The sequence below is a fragment of the Populus euphratica genome, unplaced genomic scaffold (assembly GCF_000495115.2).
Source record: "Populus euphratica unplaced genomic scaffold, PopEup_1.0 scaffold802.1, whole genome shotgun sequence".
Taxonomy (NCBI): domain Eukaryota; kingdom Viridiplantae; phylum Streptophyta; class Magnoliopsida; order Malpighiales; family Salicaceae; genus Populus; species Populus euphratica.
In genome coordinates, this window is record NW_011500325.1 from 29,529 (window position 1) to 49,632 (window position 20,104).

The window sequence follows — 20,104 nt, forward strand, 5'->3', positions numbered from 1 at the left end:
GTCGAGTTGTGAATTTCATTGCTCAAGCAAGGTAGACTCTTTGTTAAAACCAATAAAATCAGTTAGCCACCTCTTCCATTCCTCTTGCTTTTGTTTTTTTTTTTAAAAAAACGATACAATTACTTGAGCATCTTTCTTACTTGCAAAAAGCTTGGTTCGGCCCGGCATAACGCGGGTAACGAATCAGTCAGTCCACATTTCAACATCGTACAGATTATAAAGCAGCAGTTAACATCTAATAAAACCCTAACGCCACCCCTCTCCTCCCATTACACCACCCCGAGACAACACCCTGTCTCTCATACGCTCAAAAGCTCCAGCAATGGCAGCATATAGAGATGAGCAAAAAATAATCACTATTGGAGGCAAAGGCTCTGCTTTAACCTCCACTTCTGTCTACACCATCGCCACAGGTCACGCTCTGGTACGCCTTGACTCATCAGCACTCGATAGACTCACTAATCAAAATAGAAATCCTCAGAAACCGCTCCATTCGATCTCTCTAATCCCTAACAAAGCCTCGAACCTAATTGAAACTCGCGCTTACCTTACTGTCCTCGTCAATAAGCTCCTTCACTACACGAATTCCTCTAATGTACGTACGTTTCTCCCTAATTTGATCGCAGAAACCCTAAATTCGAATAAATTTGGAAGTGAAGCCCAAGGGTTGGATGCTGAGGTGACTGAGGAGGAGAGACTTGTCATTGAGGTATCCAATGCGGAATTGTATGGGGTTTGTGCGATTTTGGATCATGAAGGGATGGGGTTAGGTGTTGTTGATGATGCCGTTGCTGCGTTGTCGTGTGAGGCGGTGAAAGCAGATGTCAGGTCGTTTGACGGTGTGGATAGTGGTGATGGGTTTGTTGATAAGGAAGCGGCTACGGTTGCGAGTGATATGAAGGTTTTGCTTGTTGGGTATGATTCGAATAAGAGAGGAGAGAGTGAGGCGGTTTCGGAAATTCCGAAAGTTAATGGGAGATTGAGGGAGGTGGTGAAGGCGTTGCATACAATGGTTCGAGTTGAGTTGAATTCAGGGGTGAAAGGATCGAGCGGTGGGTCTGGAAAGGCAGTGGGGACCACGGTGTCAGGTTTGGCAGTGGCGTTGCTGTTTTTGGGGAAGAGTAGTTTGTGTCGGGTTAAAATGAATTTGGATGTGATGGGGAATGAGATTTTGAGTAGCGGGTTGGTGAGTTTGTATGAGAAGAAATGCCCTAGCAGGGATGATTTGATGAACGGATACAAGGCAGTTACTGATTTGCTTGTCGAGGAGGATTATGTAATGTTTGCGTATGGAGTGTATGGTTTGTTGGGGATTGTATGGAAGATTGTTGCGTGGGAGGAGATAACTGCGTTTTTTGCTCTTGAGGGTGTTGAGTTGATGAGTGGAATTGGCGGTCAAGTGAATGGAGGGGAGGCGAAAGTCGACAAGAAAAGTGAGAAGAAGAAGAAAAAGAAGACAGTTTTAGGGAAAGGGACTAGTGTGATTGTGCAGTTAATTAAAGATAGGTTGCAGATTGCTGGAGGGGGTTCTGGTGATAGTTTGGACATATTAGAAAAATGGGTTGAGAATCTTTTGTCTTTTTTTAGCCCAAAGCAACCAGAGTTTGATGAATTCGTGCAGAAAGTGAAGGAGATTGTTGAAAGAAATGAAAGTAGAAGACTTCCTAAGCTTCCAAAGGTAATGAATTTCACTTCACGGTTTGGCATGGGAAACTTGGGATAGATAGACTAGACATATTTTTCAAAGGCGATTCAGTTTGAAGTTTTATCCAATTCTCTCTGAGTTGCATATTTGCCATATTTTTCGTTTTTTTAATTGATAGCTTAAAGTACAGTATTCTTTTTAAATGAGGTGAATGCTTGAATGTGGAAACAAGTTAGGATTTATGTACCAAAATAATATATGCCGTTTTAGGGATTTTATGGTATTGTCAGTTTTGCAGTAGCATGCGAGAACTTTTTCAAACAAAGTGAACAGCTTAGTATTATCACATACTCAAGTTCATGATATTCTCTATGGTTGTTGCTTTTCCCTCTCTGGACTTTAATCGTTTTTTATATCTGAAAAGATTATATTGCATTTTACCATCCAATAGTAGATAGCTGTATTCGTAGTTATATATTTAGAAGTGGCATTTTATTGTCCATTTTGATGGACATTATTGTGTTAGGAAGATTTTTATCTGGACATATTTTTTCCCTTCTACACTTCAATTAACATCTGAATGTTCTGTTTATTTATGATAATTGATATCTTTTGTTTTCTGTTGTCTAACTGTTATCATGCTTCTAATTTGCTTTGAATGAAGCTTAGCAATCCTATTTTGTTTAGCAGTCTTATTTTGTGCATATCATTTTATGTATCAGGGCACTCGGGATTTTGCAAATGAACAAATGGTGATAAGAGAAAGAGCATTTTCAATCATAGCAGATGTTTTCAAGAGACATGGTGCCACTTCCCTTGACACTCCTGCTTTTGAATTGAGAGAGACTCTCATGGGAAAATACGGGGAGGATTCAAAATTAATTTATGATCTCGCTGACCAGGTAATATATGATTATTAGTTGATACAATTGATATTGTGGTTTTGCTGTAATTGTTATAACCATTGCTTATGTTTGGGTGTCTGTTTCTCTGAATGAGTATATCTTAAGCCTTTTTAATGCATCTGCCAAAACAAGAAAATTAAACAGGTGAAGTGGTGTTTAATTTCAGGACTAATATGCTTAATGACTTTTGCAGTTAATGTGAGGTATAAGTGTATCTGTTTTAACTTTCAAGCTTTGTTTCTGTAGGCTGTTGTCCAAGTTAAAATGGACTTTTTACCCAATTGAAATATCTCCAAATGATTTTTCTTTCTTCCTTCCTTTTGTTTTTAATGCAAGGAACTTCTGTTGAAAAGGAGTAGTTTGGATGGAAAATTTTGTTCTTACAGTGCGAAACTGTAGTTTTGCCCTTTTCTTGGGGTTCTAATTGCCTGTTTTGGGTTTTTGTTTTTCTTTGTTTCTTCAAATCATGGGCAGTGGTTCATTTCTGATTGAATTTGCATAATTATATAATTATTTCATTTCTATACTTTGGTTTTACCCATTGGCTGGTTTGGTTTTTTGATGAACTAGTTTTTACTTCATTTGATCATTTGTATGAATAAACTGGTTTGAATTATTCATAGTTATTGGGAAATTAAATTGATTTTTCAACCTTTTGCAGGGTGGAGAGCTTTGTTCTCTGCGGTATGACTTGACTGTTCCATTTGCTAGATATGTGGCTATGAATGGTATCACTTCGTTTAAAAGGTATCAAATAGCTAAGGTATACAGAAGAGATAACCCATCTAAAGGAAGATACCGAGAATTTTATCAGTGTGACTTTGATATTGCTGGTCAATATGAAGAAATGGGACCAGACTTTGAGATAGTGAAGGTTTTGACAGAATTGCTTGATGAGCTAGACATTGGAGATTATGAGGTAATTCATGCTGGCTGATCTATCTTTGCTTTAATTGTACTTGTTATGTTGAATTTTATATAGCCTGTGATGGTTTCATTCTTTCACACGTAGATGTTAACTGTTGGTCATACATTCTTTCATCCAGTTTTCTATAATAATTGAACCAATATGTCTTCTTTTATAGGATGTTACATAACGTGTTAACATTTTAAAACATGCATGTCATTGAAGTTTTTGATATGTTGACAAAAACAGTAAAGCTATTTATCAAATTTATCACCAACTATATCTTAGTTTCCCATAAGTACTATTCTAATAAATGTACCTTTGATTCTACCTGCATTAGTCAATGCTAAAGTTAAATAATGTGATGACATTTTAAAACATGCATGTCATCGAAGTAAACATGCATGTCATCGAAGTTGTTGATATGTTGACAAAAACAGTAAAGCTATTTATCAAATTTATCACTAACTATATCTTAGTTACCCATAAGTATTAGTCTAATAAATGTACCTTTGATTGCACCTGCATTAGTCAATGTTGAAGTTGATAAAATTGGCTGATGGCTCAAATAATTCGTTGTTAAGTGTCTGATGTTCTCTCAATGCCCCAGAAGTTGGATATCTATCTATCCAAAGGAGAATTCTTCTCTTATTTACATAGTGACAAGTCATCTGAAAACAGCCAAGAGTTGGCTTGGTTGCTTGATTAATAACCATAGAGCCCAATTAAGTACACCACCTGTTGTCTATCTACAGGGTGATAGAACTTTAAGGGGTGTAGAATGTGTCAGGCATGCAAATTCTTAAGGATCTCCTTTTTATTTTGTTTCCTTATTTGTCACGTTGGCTGCTTTGGCTTGCCTTCTTGCTGATTACCCCACAATTTAAGTATACCACGAGCTGTCTATCTAAGTGCTTGTTGACTAGGTGTTCTTTATCTGTTTTTAATCAGGTTAAATTAAACCATCGGAAGTTGCTGGATGGTATGTTGGAAATATGTGGAGTGCCTCCTGAAAAATTCCGAACCATTTGTTCAAGTATTGACAAACTGGACAAGCAATCGTTTGAGCAGGTTAAGAAAGAAATGGTAAGGGTATATGACAAGCCTGAATATGTATCTGATCATGTTCATATGTAGCTGGTTGACTTTATATTCTATTCATACAGTAATGGGACATCTCTTCACTAATTTATTATTACCATTTATTTATGACTGAAACATGCCAGATTGGCAATTATTTGTTGGTTCTTTTGGCTGTTTTTGTAAATTTAGGAAGTGCATATTCAGTGTTGAGATTGTCTACTTTGTAGATGGTATGTTTGCACTTGCATAGTTTAAGTGTATTTTTTTTTTAAAAAATTATTTTATGTCCAAGTATACACCTTTCTGTTTCCTTGAATTTATTTTTCCTTTTTTTTTTTTGCCTATAAGTAATTTCCCATCAGTATCTTGAATCTATTTTATGCTTCTTTTATGCTACACTTGGTTAATGTTTATTGTTAATTTATTTGTTTCTCTTTGTAGTAAATGTATACCAATTGTATGTTTAGACATGAGCCTTGAATGAATATTTGTTTTGTTTCACAATATGACCTTCGAAATGTTCTCTAGGTGGAAGAGAAGGGGTTAGCTGTTGAGACAGCAGACAGAATTGGTACTTTTGTGAAGGAAAAGGATTCTCCTAAGGAATTATTATCAAAGCTTAAACAGGAAGGCAGTGAGTTTTTACAAAACACTTCTTCTAGTCGTGCACTGGATGAGTTGGAAATTTTGTTTGATGCTCTTGAAAGATCAAAGTGCATTGACAAAGTGGTTTTTGATTTAAGCCTTGCCAGAGGGCTTGATTATTATACCGGAGTCATTTTTGAAGCTGTTTTTAAAGGGACTACACAGGTAAAGAATCATTTTTATGCCACCTTTTCTTGAATTTTACCATCTCATATTAGATGTAAAGTTGGTTTTCATTGTTTGCACTATCTTAGTTCCACATTTTAATGCTTGAGGAGGTGCTTAGTGCATTTTACTTTGAAGAAAGTTAGGGTGGGATTTTACTTATTTGAAAATCATTGAGAACCTGAATTATAACCGTGAAGTGATTAGAATATGATCTGTCTTTACTTGTTAAAATGTTTGAGGAGGTGCCTAGTGCATTTTACTTTGAAGAAAGTTACGATGGGATTTTAGTTATTTGAAAATCATTGAGAACGTGAATAATAACTGTGAAGTGATTAGAATATGATCTGTTTTTACTTATTTTATGAATATACCATTAGTGAACCCAGCATAATTTTCTAAAATGGCATATTATTAAAGTTTAATAAAAATTTCTCTCAAGTGAGAAGCTTTAATCAAATGAACTTTAGTTAGAGATGTGAAGATATTGATCAAATTAGCAAGGAGTTTATTGATGCATTCATAAATCTTTTTGTAACATTTTGTCCTCCAAGTTCTATTAGTCAATGCGCTCGCATAAAAATAGAGTCAAAGGTGTGTCCTCATGGACAGAGGTAATAATCTGCTTTCGAACAATCCAAATCTTTTCAAGGAATAATCAAATGTTCCATTTCATTTTTTTCATTATCCAGTAAAAATCATGAGATTATCTGGAGGATATTCTAACTATGAAAAGTTTGGGAGAATATTGACATCCTTAACAATGCTAGGTTTATATTCAACTCCTTAATCTTCTTCGTTAAGGGAAAAAGAAAAGAAACCAAAGAAATGCATGTAGAGTTATATGATCAATGATGATTTCAAAGTAGTTGTGTAATTGCCTTTCACCGAGGGACCAATTGCTATTAATTTTATATTGCAAATTAAATCTGCAGACACCAGTTTTTGATAACCCACTTGTGTCAAATGAGCTTCCAATAATCTATAAATAGGGTGTCTGAGCGCAGAGTATGCTGGTAATGATTCCTCTAAAGGGTACATTATCATTCAACCTTTGACAAGGGTTCATAGTTGTGTCTTGAACTTGAGCTTGATATTTGGTGTTGGGAAGAGTTTTAAATAAATTTGGTTCCCTGTGTTAAGATCTATGCTTTCAGAATTTCTGGAAAAATCTGAAAATCTTAGTAATGATTAAGAGTGGGATCAGAACTCTAAACTAAATAATGATAAATTGGGAGTTGTCAGTTGCATGTAGTTCTTCTTTGTACTTTGCATTCCATAACTGCGTTGTTTAGAGTAGACCTCATAGAAGTTCATTTTAGTATGAAAAGATGAATGCTAAGAAAGTTGGAAGAACATGAAGGGAAGAAGGCTGGGTTGGCTTTTAAGCTTGGGAATTGACACTAGAATGTTCTGAGTGCCATGAAACTATAGCATTATTGTGCCATAAAACTTTAGCATTGATTGGTTGGGGCTTAAGGCAAGATGGAATGACTAGAGATTGGTTTTAGTTGGTGAATTCGAAATTGTTTTTCTTTGTTCCATTTAGTTTTGGCCAAGGTGTAATTCATTTTTCATCTAATATTCCCATGCTACATTTGAGCCTGTGAAATGCTTTGAAATTTTGATATGTTAGATTTGGTATTAAGATTAACCTGGAAAATATCAAGGATTCTTGGAATCACACCCATGCCTATTCAGAGTTGTATATTGCAAATACCAAAACTAGCTCATTAGTCAGACACATGCTCTCTCTTCTTTTCTACTTGACTTTTTTTAATATTATTTTCCTTATTGTCAATAAATGCAATTTTGTCTCTCAAATTTAAATGGTTACTAAATATTTTTGCCACCAGGTCGGTTCAATTGCTGCTGGGGGGCGATATGACAACCTTATAGGAATGTTTGGTTCAAAACCAGTTCCAGCTGTTGGGGTCAGTCTTGGCATCGAGCGAGTATTTGCTATAATGGAGCAGCTGCAGAAGGACCGGAATGAGGTGAGAATAGCATTGCATGTCATTCTTACATATCTGGGGTAAAAAGGTTGTAATATTTCATTGTCATCATTTAGTGTTGAACTTGTGTCAGAATTCAGTTGTGAAAAATCATTGAGACCACATATTATATCATATGATTACTAAACTTCTTCTGTCGGAGTTCAGTGAATGTTAATAAAATAAGCAATTTTTTTGGAGAAGGGCGTTATTATTTGAAAAGAATTTTACTTATTTGTAACTTTCTTCAAAGTAAAATGCACTAATGTACTGTCCTGTTGTTTTTGGTGTTGGCAGACAACCCGGCCTACTGAAACCCAGGTTCTGCTGGGCATTATGGGAAACAAAAGTAAAATACCTCTAGCTGCAGAGCTGACCAGTAAGCTGTGGAGAGCCAAGCTGAAAGCTGAATTTGTTGTCAGTACAAGATTTGATAAGATCATTAGCCGCGCTAATGATTCAAAAATCCCTTGGATGGTACTTGTCAGGGATAGGGAGCTGGAGACAGGGAAGGTAAAAATAAAGAACCTTGAGACCAAGGTAGAGGAAGAGGTACCTTTAAGTGCTTTCGTTGATGAAGTCAAGAATCGATTGAACTTGTGAAAACCACGTATGGGGCAAAATTTGGATGACTGAATCACTCTTCCGTTCCAAGGCTTCACAACTTGTACTTTACCATGTTTGCCATACCATGCGAGTTATGTTGATATTAGTTTGGCAAATTTTGCAATTTGGTAATTGCCTCTGATCTCAAAAATACCAAATCACTTAGATTGTAACTGTTTTTATACGTGGGAGTATATTTTATGCTTAATGTCACCTTTCCCTTCACATGTTAAGACATTGAATGATGTAGATGAGCATCTCTTTGCACTTGAAAACAGAATTCTGTATTGCAGTGGCCATTTCAAATTCGGAAATGATTTTTTTAGTGTTCTTTGATGCGAACTGTTCCTTTCCTTTCCTTTTGTTTCTGCTCTGTTTTTATGGCTTCAGTTACTTGTGCGATCGATTCCCCATGGCTAAATTTGTTAGATTTGGTTTTGGTGTGTGCCGACGATCCTTGTTTCACGACCACTATTCTTAAAAGGGCTGCTAAATTAGGTGAGAAAAAGTGTAATTGATTAGTATTTCAAATTGACCCTGCCGTAAGCTGATAGGTGCTTGCCCAAAGTCAAACCAAATCTGAATGGCCGGTGCTCAGGGACAGGTCCTACATCATACCAGCTCAGTAGAAATCATGGCTTAATTAGCTGCATGTTCTTCACCAAGATATCTGATTCTCCAACTTTACACGTCAAGAAGCTTTTTATTTTTCTCGAAGCACCGGTTTCAGCATCTCTCTTCTTGCCTGATGAATTCCTCTGGCATGGTGGAATATTACTGTCACTGAAAGATGGTAATTCTTTTTAGGGCAAGAGATTTATTTTTGAAAATAATTAATATAGTATTAATTTTGTTTTTCTTAAAAAAAGCGAAATGTGGAAAAAAAAAGAAAGAAAGAAAAGAATTCAAAGTCCAAAAACGTGAATGATTAGACAATCTGTCCCCCAGGATAGTGCAAACTTATTCTTAGGAGACGTGGTATAGAAATCTTGACATTATACAACATAGAAATCAACTCCTATAATCTATGAGCGCCAATCAGCCTACAAATTATTCCAAGGAATGGTGATCTAGAAATTTTGGGATCTGCTTCCTTTGAATCCTCTTCCTCCATGGCGACTTGGCTGGCTGTTGACTTACTATTCCAAAATTCCCTCTCCACAAGGAGTTTTACAATTTTATTTTATTTTTTTAAAAAAATACACTAAAAGAACTTCTTCTTTTACCCTACAGACATTTTGCTGTGCACAAATTACTATTTTATCGTTGAAGGACAAACTTTGTTAACTTTGTTTTAGGGATACAGAGATGTTTTTCATAGGACTTAATTTGTCATGACAAAATTGAATATGGTTATTTGGTTTTTTTTATATTATTTTGCATAGCGTGATTACTAAATTAACCTTCAAAGCAAAACACATTTAACATAGGTCAAGGGGTTTTTTGAACTTTTCAAAAAAAAATTCACAATTCAATTACTTGAATGCCCCTAAAAACACTCTTTTGGCTTTGGAATCAATGACATTTTTATCATTTTATTCTAAGATCTTTATAATTATCATTTGTAGTTAGTCGATAATTGAGTCTTTATATATATAAAATATAAATAAAATAAAAATCTAGTTATCGTATATCGTGCAATGCTTTAAAATTTCTAACACTACCTTTTAGGGTGATGCTAGTTGCATTTCATCACCCCTATCATGGTGGTCAGGCGTGTGCTACCAAGTAAGCAACGATTGAGTGCTGGTGGCACATCTTTTCTTCTATCTCTATTCTTTTTTTTCTCTTTGACAAACATGTTAGGTATTGCAAAAAAATAAAGAAGTTTAGTTAATTATTTATTGAATCAAATTAGATCTTTATTTTTTTGATTCTAATGCATATGGTCTTGAATACTTTTTTTTTTCAATTTTACCCCTTAGACTTTTTGTTTTTGTATCAAGTTTGGTTCTCATTTTTCTATTGTTATTTGTATTTTTTCTTATCCCTTTCTTGATTGGAATTGTTTTTCAATTTTATCCCTTATAATTTTATTTTATTTTTATTTTCAAATTTAGTTTTTGTTTCTTTAAAATCTATATTTTTTTATTAATATTTTTTTTTAATTTATTTTTTTCAATTTTATCCCTAATTATTTTGGTTGGTTGGGAATTTGACATTTTTTTTTTTAGTTTTCCTTTTATGCTGTAATCCGGTCTTATGATTCGTGTCACGAGTTCAAATATTAGATTGGGTTAGCTTTATTCTGTTTTAGGTCCTTTCTTAAAATTAATTTTAATTTTAATTTTTTTAGTTTCATCCATCAATATTAAATTTGTTGTAAATTGGTATTTGTCACCTTTTAACTTTCATTTTTATGAAGTTATCCCAATATCATGTCCTAATTCATAAATTCTGCAAGTTCAATAGGTTGACTTATACCTTTTTTTTATTAAATTTTTTTTATCCTTTGATATTAGATTGGTTTGAGAATTAAGCTTAATAATTTTATTCAGTCTGTTTTTCATGGGGTTATCCTGGTTTCACGACTAAGTTATACATTTGGTGTGTTGACTCAAACAAACGTCTAGCTTAATAATTTTATTTGGTCAATTTCTTTTTTTAAAAAGAAAAATTATTTTCTTTTCAATTTCCTCATTTAACATGTTATTTGTAGGAAACTGAGATTTATAATTTTTTTCTTTCTATGTAATTATTCTGCTCTTATTTATTTTTTACTTTGTTAACAAATAAGATCATTTATATGTTTTAAGAATATTATAAGGATATATTTTTTTAATATTGACAAGCATTTATCTTTTGCATTGAATCATTATTAATTTTATTTTTTACTTTATTTGTTGTTGATATCTTATTCTCTGATCATGTAATTAAATTAGTCAAGCTTATTACGTTCATTCGAGTCAATGACCAGAAACTTAGATTTCTTTTTCTTTTTTTAAAACTGTTAACATCATCTTGACATCTTTCTAACATTGGAATAAAAATATATCGGCCAGTGGCACTACGCCACGGGCCACCTAACTAGTATATACTAGCTATAAAAGATCCTTCATAACCTTACTTCTTTATTTATCATTTCATTTAGCATATTATTTTATTAATGACCCTTATTTGTTAACAAATGCTTATTGTTTTTGGAAAACCTAAAAAATATATATAATTGGAGTGTCAATATTTTCGCTAGACATATTTTTAATCAATTTTGTGTATGAAGTTTTAAGATTTTCAATTAAATCTTTCTATTTATATTTAAGTATAAATTATATTTATATCATACCTTTTTTTTCTTTTTGATTTTAATTGATAACGAAAGCTAGAGGGAGAACCAAATTTTTATGTTGTAGGAGATATCTTGACAAATTATCACCTAATTTTATGATAACTAGGAGCCTTGATTATTCTTTAGAAGTTTTAGATAATAGTTGGTTATGCTAAAAGAAAGATTAAAATCACCACAAAACATCTTTATCTAAGATAAACTGCTTCATATTTGTTTTTAATGATAAAAAATAATTATTATACATGCATGCTAAGATTTTATCTAAATTGATATGTGAGTTTTTTTTATTGCAAATATGAGACTATTTGGGCTCATAATAGTGATTTGAAATCTAAACTTGATAATAAGGCTCAATCCTCACTTTTTGAACATATGTTTTGAACCCCAGAGGACGGTAACAATTAATTAGGCTTTGACCCATTTTATTTTGTTATTTACTTAATAGGCTTGAAGGTGGCCACTTGTTATAGTGAGCTGGTATGGGATCATGTCAGTCCAACTCAAATTCACTCATTGCAATAAAATATGCAATACAACAAAATGAGATTAACACATATCATGTCAATCCTTTTATCCTTAATGTGATATTCAAGGAAAAACCTAATTAGGATATAAAATTCTTAGGTTGATTTTTGAGTTATAAGAGAAAAAATACAAATCAACTTCAACGTGAATATGAGAATAAAAAACAATGACATTGATATTTATATGCATGAATTCATTTACCCTTAATGTGATATCCATAGAACAACCTAATTAGGATTTACAATTCTTAGATTGATTTTACGAGAAATACATAAATTACACAAATAAGCAAATATATAAAAATATAAATGTCATATCAAATTTACAATACAAAAATCATAGACCCTTAGTATGAAAATCAAGGAGAAACCTAAATATGATTTACATTTCTTAGGTCAATTTTGAGTTACGAAACATTTAAATAAATTAACATACCCAAATCACAAGCAACAAGAATATTCATGCATCAACCAATCAAACATAAATTCATCAGAGCTCATAAATTAATAGCATGTTAAAAAAATTTAATAAAAAAATTTATTCAATGCATTAAGGGTTTGAAAGGACATTCAGGAACAAATAGAATCGGACAACATAGGCTTATGATGGTCACGTGTTGGCAACAACCTATAAATTTAATAAAATTGATTTTAGGTATAAGTTGTTGTGATTGCTGTTGATTCAAGAAAACTGGTGATCCTAAATATCTCATTTCTTATATCTTTTTGGTAGTTCTACTTAGGAAGAATTTTTTCTTCATTGTCCATGACTTTAAGAAGATTAAGCTTTAAAAATGTTACTTGTGTTTATCTCTTATTCTTTTCCCCTTTAAAAACATAACAAAAATCCCTATATAAACATAAATATTTACAAAAATAAATGGAGTAGCCTTTTGTGAGAACATTGGGTGACACCCAAAGAGAACATTTTAGCCATTACATATGGATAAGTTGACTACCTAGATTGTTCTAAAAAAATCACTCTTTGTTTGGTTAACATACCTAATAGGTTGGACTAAGACTTACAAGGCGCAAACAGTATTGCCTGGAATAAAGCACTGTTAGTTTATTCAAGATGACTAAGTAAATTATCTATAAGAGTTTGGTGGTTTTACAAGTTTTTTCTAGGTCAATGCCCACCAAAACACCACTAGTTCCCCATGCTAACTTAAAGATAATGTTGTGTAAAAGAAACTGTTGTGTATGGGCACAATATTATCTAATTCAAACATATAAAAATGCAAGAAGTAATGAAAAATATTGATCAATTTAGGAACATCTCGATGAAAAATATAAGAAAAGAAAAAAGGATAAAAATAAAAAAAGAAATTGTTACCTTATTTTATGGTAACTAAGAACTTTAACTGGTGTTCAGAAGTTTTAGATAAAAGGACTGATTATGTTATAAGAAAAATTAAAATAACCCTAAAACATTATACCTAAGGTAAGGTCATTCGTGTTTGTTTTTAATGATAAAAAATATATGTTATAGATGCATGCTAAGATTTCACCTAAATTGTTGCATGTGCCTTGGTTATTGAAAGTATGAGATTATTAAGACTTAAAACAATGATATGGACTTGCTAATGGTAATAAAGCCAAATCCTTACTTTCCAAGCATGAGCCTTAAACCTGAGAAGATTGTAATGATTAATTGGGCTTTAGCAGATTTTATTTTTGTGTTTTCTAAATGGGCTTGAAAGTTCCTACTCACTATAATGACCTATGTTGAATAATATCGATCCAGCCCAAGTTCACTCAATGTATCAAACTAGAAAAGACTATAAAATGAGATTCATACAAATCATATTAGCCTATTTACCTTTAATATAACATTTTAGAAAAAAAACTAATTAGTATTTAAAATTTCTAGGTTGATCTTGAGTTACGAGGAAAAAATATAAATTAACGAACAACATGAATATGAAAACAAAAAAAACATCAACATTGATATTTATGTACACGAATTTGTTTATTGTTAGTGTGATATCCATATAACAACCTAATTAGGACTTATGATTTTCGAATTGATTTTAAGTTATGAGAAAAACACAAATCATATAAAGAAACAAACATACAAAAAAGTATATGCTAAATCAATATTTACAACATAAAAATTGTCTACCCTTAATGAAACATCCTAGGAGAAACTTGAATGTGATTTACAAATTCTAGGTTAATTTTGAGTTACAAAACATTTAAATAAATTAACATACCGAAATCACAAGCAACAAGAATGTTCATTCATCGATCAACTAAACACAAATTCATCATAACTCATAAGCTAATAATATATATTTTTAAATTTAATCAAAAAAATAATTAAAGGTTTAAAAAGACCTTTGAGAACAATTAAAACTAGATAAAAACCATTAAAAACAGAAAAAGCAATATAGGCACGTGGTAGTCATTCATTAGCAACAATCTAAAAAACAATTTGATTTCTTCTGTGATTTTTGTTCTTTAAATGTGATTTAGGGTTGTAATACATGAAGATTTTGGTTGGTTTTAAGAAATAAAAAAACCATGCTTGTTGCATTTGTTCTTTATCTAGGTTATTGGCATCATGATTATGATTTGACTATCATAACAATATGAAGGAGTCTATAAATAGGTGTTGTTGATTGAAGGAGTAAGAGAAGAAAAGAAAGATAACTAGCTTGACAGGGAAGCTTGAAAGATCAAATGGCCCCAATCAATATTACTTGAGTTGATTTTGGTAGTAAAGTGGAGAACAAAACTATAATGATCTTTTTCTTGTTTTCCTTTTAAAATAGACCGGGTTTGTTTTTATTATTGCTTTCTTTACTTTTCTTTTTTGTCTTTATTTTCCTTTTCTTGTTTTTTTATGTACCTTTGTTTGTAGATTTTTTTTCTAGATTTTTTTTCCTTTTAATGTGTGATATGTTTTTGTATTTATATTGTTAGGATTCTCTTCAAAACTAGAAAAATTAGAATAAAAAATATTGTTTTTCTTATTAGTATAAATTCTTTAGTATTATTTGATTCCTTATCATTTCAGTCTTTTTTTTCTTTTTTTTATTATACCGCTCCCTAATCTTTTTATTCTTATTATTTTCTTAATTTTTATTTTTTTTTATTATTTGAAAATATGTTAGAAATTGGAGTAAAAAATAAGTTATGACATTTTATAAATAACTTACAATAAAAAGAAGTTAATTTATAAATTATATTAAGTGAAAACCGGATCAAACATTTTTTTTTTAAAAGTTTCATAATCTTTCGAAATTAAATCTACTTTTTTATATTATCTTAATATTTTTTAATATGCGTACGTCACCTTACCATTCTGAAATTGCTACCTTGTAGAAAACATTTCTCTTCTTTTTCACAAAGTTCCAAAAGGTGATTTTGGGGAGAAGTCAAAGCGAAGATCCATATTTGTGCCCATTGGCTACGGCACACAATATTAATTAGTAGTTGGGAGGGTTTCAGCTGTGGCTGGGAGACAACCTAATTCAATGGCCGATTTTTTCCTTCGTGAGGAGTGGCATTAAAAATATATATTTTTTTCAAATATTTTTTTATTGATTAATATACCAATTTAATAATACTTTTTATATTAAAAAAAAACCATACATAATACATACACCAAGAATATAATAAAAGAAAATTGTTAATTACTTAATATAACAAATACATTATACAATAATATAACAATTATTTTTTTTACATTTATTAATTACTTAATGTTTTACATGCTAAATGTATTAAAATTGAATTTAGGATATTGTTGAGTTTATTAACTACATGGATATCCTAATCTTACTAAAAATAAATATAGAATACCTATGTTTCCATTTGTTGCATAGAATGAACCTTTTTAAGGTAAGAATATCCTTAATATAAATAATCCAACTTATTTATTAATCAAAAACATATATTTTTTTAAAAACACCTCATATTATAATTAAAAAATTTATGGTATTCATAAAATAATCTGATGTATTTTTTTATTTTTTTAAATTAATTATTAGAAATATCACTGGTGATTTAATAAATTCACGAGGACCACATATTTTATTTAATAAATTATTCTCAATCTTAATCTATAATTTAAAGCAAGCTTGTATTATTAGACAAAAACAAGAAAAAAAAAAAAACTATATATCCCAGTAGAGGATTTATGTCGAGGTGGTGATAAAAAATCGGGTGACTGAAAAGAAAGGAACATGACCTTCTTAAGTAAGAATTAAGAAGGTTGGATCAATCTAGCCTGCTTTATAGATAGCATTGGTGCGTAGCGTTGGGTTACCTCTTCAAACCAAAGCCTTCCCTTCTTCCCTAGTATTTCCCTCATGCTCTGCCAAAGTTAACTAACATTCACCTCTATAATTGTGTCTCTTCAACAGGGTTAGGGTTCCAAGACAAGACTTCAAAAGATCTCATCTAAAATCAATCACCGCCATGGAAGGGGATGCTGTTACTGACTTTCAAGACTGGGAACTCCTAGCCAACTCGGAATCAGACTCGGTCCTGGCTGACTCACCCAACTCGGTGGCCAATTCTTCGAGGAGTTTTCATGAGATTGAGGCTGATACAGAAGGTATGTTCAGGACAGATTACTTTTCTCTTGAAAATGATAGTAGACGTGTTAAAGCTGCCCTTGATGCTAGTGAAGAAGGTTCCGTTGAGTCGGATAATCCAAGTTGGATCGATCCTGGCTCAGAAACTCGGTTCCAGAGGAGGAATTCTGGTGAGTCATGGCCTGATTCGGGTAGTGATCGATCTGATGATCGCAAATCAAGTGACTTTGATGTGAAAAATGAATTGGGTTTTGTGGAAAATGAAAAGACTGGCGTGGGATTTCAAGGGATTGGAGAAATTGAGGCTAAAGAAGGGAAACTTGAGTCACTCGAGCGTGAAGCTAGCAACTTTCAAGGGAAAAGCGAAGTGGGTCTTGTAGAGACCTTGAAAGATCAAGTGGGTTTGGAAGGATTCGGGGAACAAAGTAAGGATAAGGAATTGATTAAGTTCTGGTCTGATTCTGATGGTGATAATTTGGTTTTTGGTGGTCTTGGGAAGGATCAAGCTGGGTCTGAGATTCTGGGTGAATCTGAAGGTGGAAATGTGTCCAAAGAGGTAAGTTTGGGTGCTGTTGGGGTCAGAGATACAAAGCCTGGTGATGAGGGGGAGAAGAGGAAGGTGGTGGTGTGGTGGAAGGTTCCTTTTGAGGTGTTGAGGTATTGTGTTTTCAGGTTGAATCCTGTTTGGTCTGTCTCTATGGCTGCCGCTGTGATGGGATTTGTTATCCTGGGACGGAGATTGTATAAGATGAGGCGCAAGACAAAGAGCTTGCAGCTTAAGGTTACAGTGGATGACAAGGTTAGTTATTGTGGTTATTTAATTTGGCTATATCAATTGCTGATAGTATGGTTAATTTGGAAAAACTCTATTGCTAATTGTTTTTAATGGTGTGTTTAAACTGAATGAGTACAGATTGTCTGATTTTCGTATTTTAAATTTCGTATTGAAAAAAGGCAGCGTCTGTTGTGCAGCAATGATTTTAACTTCGTATTTGAAAAATGATATTATATTCACTTTTTTTTTTGTCATGTTGGCATATCCTTGTCATGTTTGGGTTTTTTACTCCTCTTCTTTCTCTGTAAGGTGAGAATCAATTCATTAAAATCAGGCACCAAACAGACCAGAAAATGAATTAACAGAGAACTGCCACTATGTTATTTGTTCAACAAAGGAAAATAGTCCTCACATTCCCTGCACGCTTCACATTGCAGACTTGGGGATGGCATGATCACAGCCTGCTCTCTCCTCCTTTCTCCTCATCCTGGGTTAATTAGAGCTAAAAAAAAAAAAAATACTTGCTGGTGGGAACTAGCCCTTATTTGGAGAAGTCTGAAAAAAAAAAAAATTAAGTAAAAAATTACTATTTTACATGACCAACTCAAGTTGTTTGAGGTATAGCAAGTTGTGACTTAGGGAATTGTTAGTCAGTAAATAATTAGGTGATTGAGGTGCAATGGCTAGGCGATGTTGGTTGGGAGTGAAGTTTTTACTTGTGATGCAGTGGATGGTTTGGAAATACTGTGTTGGAGTGAGAGTATTAAGAGAGAGGGAGAGAGTTGCTGTATATGGGTAAAGTTCGTTAAGAAATGAGTCGGCAAGGAAATGAGGGGATATTTGTAGTGCACATGAGGTGGTTAGGCTCTCATTATAAATCTTGATTACAGTCCCAGTCAATTTTCATTTTGTATTTCATTACGGACTAATTTTAGAGTCTTGTTCACCAAAGCCTCATTTATCGTTTTTGTTCATAACAGTCACTTTTAATTAATTTTTGTTGATAATGTAATTATTACTAAAATCTTTCAGAAATCTTAGTAATGATTTTCTTTTACTAGGTCTGCCTGGAAATAATTTTAGGTTAGACTTGGAAATATGAAAAGTTGTTTTTGTCAAATAAAAAGGTATCAAACCAAGGTATCTGGAAATGCATATGGATTGTAGTAGAAGTAAAGTTAGGAACAGAATATGGGGGAATGGTAAAAATAGATGGCAAATGATGTCCCAAAAGCTTTTTGGTTTCTGGGTGAATTTAATTGATTTTTTATGGTAGAAGATCCTGTAACTTTAACTCTTGGTCTCATGCCACTTGCAAATCTAAAATCTAGAACAATTGTGTGATTCTTAAGTGTTCAATACTTGATTATTTGGCTCATTTATTCACCTATGTTTGCACTATCTCATTTATTTCATTTAGCAGCATGTGTAATCTTTCCCTTGGTATGTTTCCCTCCCAAGTCCCATCATTTTGTATATTTTGATCGTTAAGGTTTTTTTTTCCTTTTTCCTCTTTTTGTTTTTTTCCCCATCTGTTCATTTTTTATCTGCATAGACAATTGATGATAGGTAAGGAGTGGCTATTTGGGTTTGTCTCACAGCAGAACATATGGTTAGGACAATCCCTCAATTTTCCTCCCAACCACATTATAGACTTTTGAAGAGATACAGCAATTAAATCCCATCATTTTCCTCTTGAAATGTATCTTCATAACCAAATTTTATTCGGAGGATTAGTTTTGTGTTTATGCTCAGAATATTTGAGTTATGCACCTTGAAGTTGCAAATATTTTTGGTTTGTATGTCCTTACTGTACTCTCCTTTTGTTTTTCTTGGTTTAACTGAACAGTGTGGGTCTTCAAGTCTGTAAATGGGTTTTCATTATCGTTTCCTCCTGAGAATTGCAGCCTTCCTTGTTTCACACAGTTGTATTATAATTCTTGCAAATGAATTGATGTTTCTGCTGGAACAGTGTTTCATTGATGTCAATAGATTGCTATGCATATCCAACTTTGATTTTCATTTCTGATCTATGTCTGCAGAAGGTATCACAGTTCATGAGTCGTGCTACACGTCTGAATGAAGCATTTTCTGTTGTGAGAAGGGTCCCCATTGTACGGCCCCTATTGCCAGCGGCTGGGGTGAATCCATGGCCTGTTATGAGTTTGAGATAGAATTGTTATTGTAAAGTAGGTGTAATGGGGAAGCATCATGCGAGCATGTTAATCGATGATTAAATGCCTGTCTTGCTTTGCTTTGTATGTAGCTGGAGTGCTGTGTTTCATATTTACTTTGTGTATGAACCTAATTAAATGTGTATAAACTCCAGACCGATTTCCTTCTGTGGTCCTGTATGATTGAGTTCATATAATATTGTCGACAATATACTTTAGACCTTTTGTGTGGTCAACCAATTCTGGACATGGCGGCAGCTTGGTTTCTGGCATCTAGAAACATTTTTTCAAGATTGCTGAGCTGAGAACTTCCATCAAGTGAGCAGCTTAAGCTGCAAAACAATTAAGGAACAATTTAGGATTCTTTTGATGATGGATGCATTGTAAATGCACATTCTGCATGTGGTTGTAGCTATATGCAGATGTATATCCTTGTTTCGAGCTACACCGTTTGGGAATCAAAGAATTAAATTTTTTTATTAATTTTTTTTTATATTTTAGATTTTTTTGATGTGATTTGATGTGTTGATTTTAAAATAATTTAAAAAAATAAAAAATATTATTTTAATATATTTCAATACAAAAAATATTTATTTTAATCACGTCTGTCTCCAGACAGGTAAAATTACTCTGCTCCCATCACAGCATGTGTTCATTTGGGACTCCTCGCACGGGTAATCATGTAGACATGTCACTTGGCAATTCGCCGAAACACATTCCCTCTTCTAAACCTTACAATCCTCCATTGCAAGCTTGTCTCATGACCAGATTTTAACCACGTAGTTGATCGCAACCTCCTTGATGATCTTTAAAGATTCTTCTATTTCAATGCACGGTTGGTGAGGATC

General features: G+C 32.8%; 2 protein-coding genes across 2 annotated transcripts; both read left to right on the forward strand.

Moving 5' to 3' along the window:
- The first annotated feature begins 174 nt into the window (after positions 1-174).
- LOC105113621 (Class II aaRS and biotin synthetases superfamily protein) lies at positions 175-8,286 on the forward strand. Its single transcript, XM_011009870.1, has 7 exons — positions 175-1,678; positions 2,368-2,547; positions 3,212-3,469; positions 4,409-4,543; positions 5,069-5,350; positions 7,207-7,347; positions 7,642-8,286. The coding sequence occupies exons 1-7, from the start codon at positions 323-325 to the stop codon at positions 7,945-7,947; spliced, it is 2,658 nt and encodes an 885-aa protein (XP_011008172.1). The 5' UTR covers positions 175-322; the 3' UTR covers positions 7,948-8,286.
- A 7,646-nt stretch (positions 8,287-15,932) lies between these two features.
- LOC105113622 (uncharacterized) lies at positions 15,933-19,492 on the forward strand. The gene is made up of 2 exons (XM_011009871.1): positions 15,933-17,106; positions 19,125-19,492. The coding sequence occupies exons 1-2, from the start codon at positions 16,189-16,191 to the stop codon at positions 19,254-19,256; spliced, it is 1,050 nt and encodes a 349-aa protein (XP_011008173.1). The 5' UTR covers positions 15,933-16,188; the 3' UTR covers positions 19,257-19,492.
- The last annotated feature ends 612 nt before the right edge of the window (positions 19,493-20,104 follow it).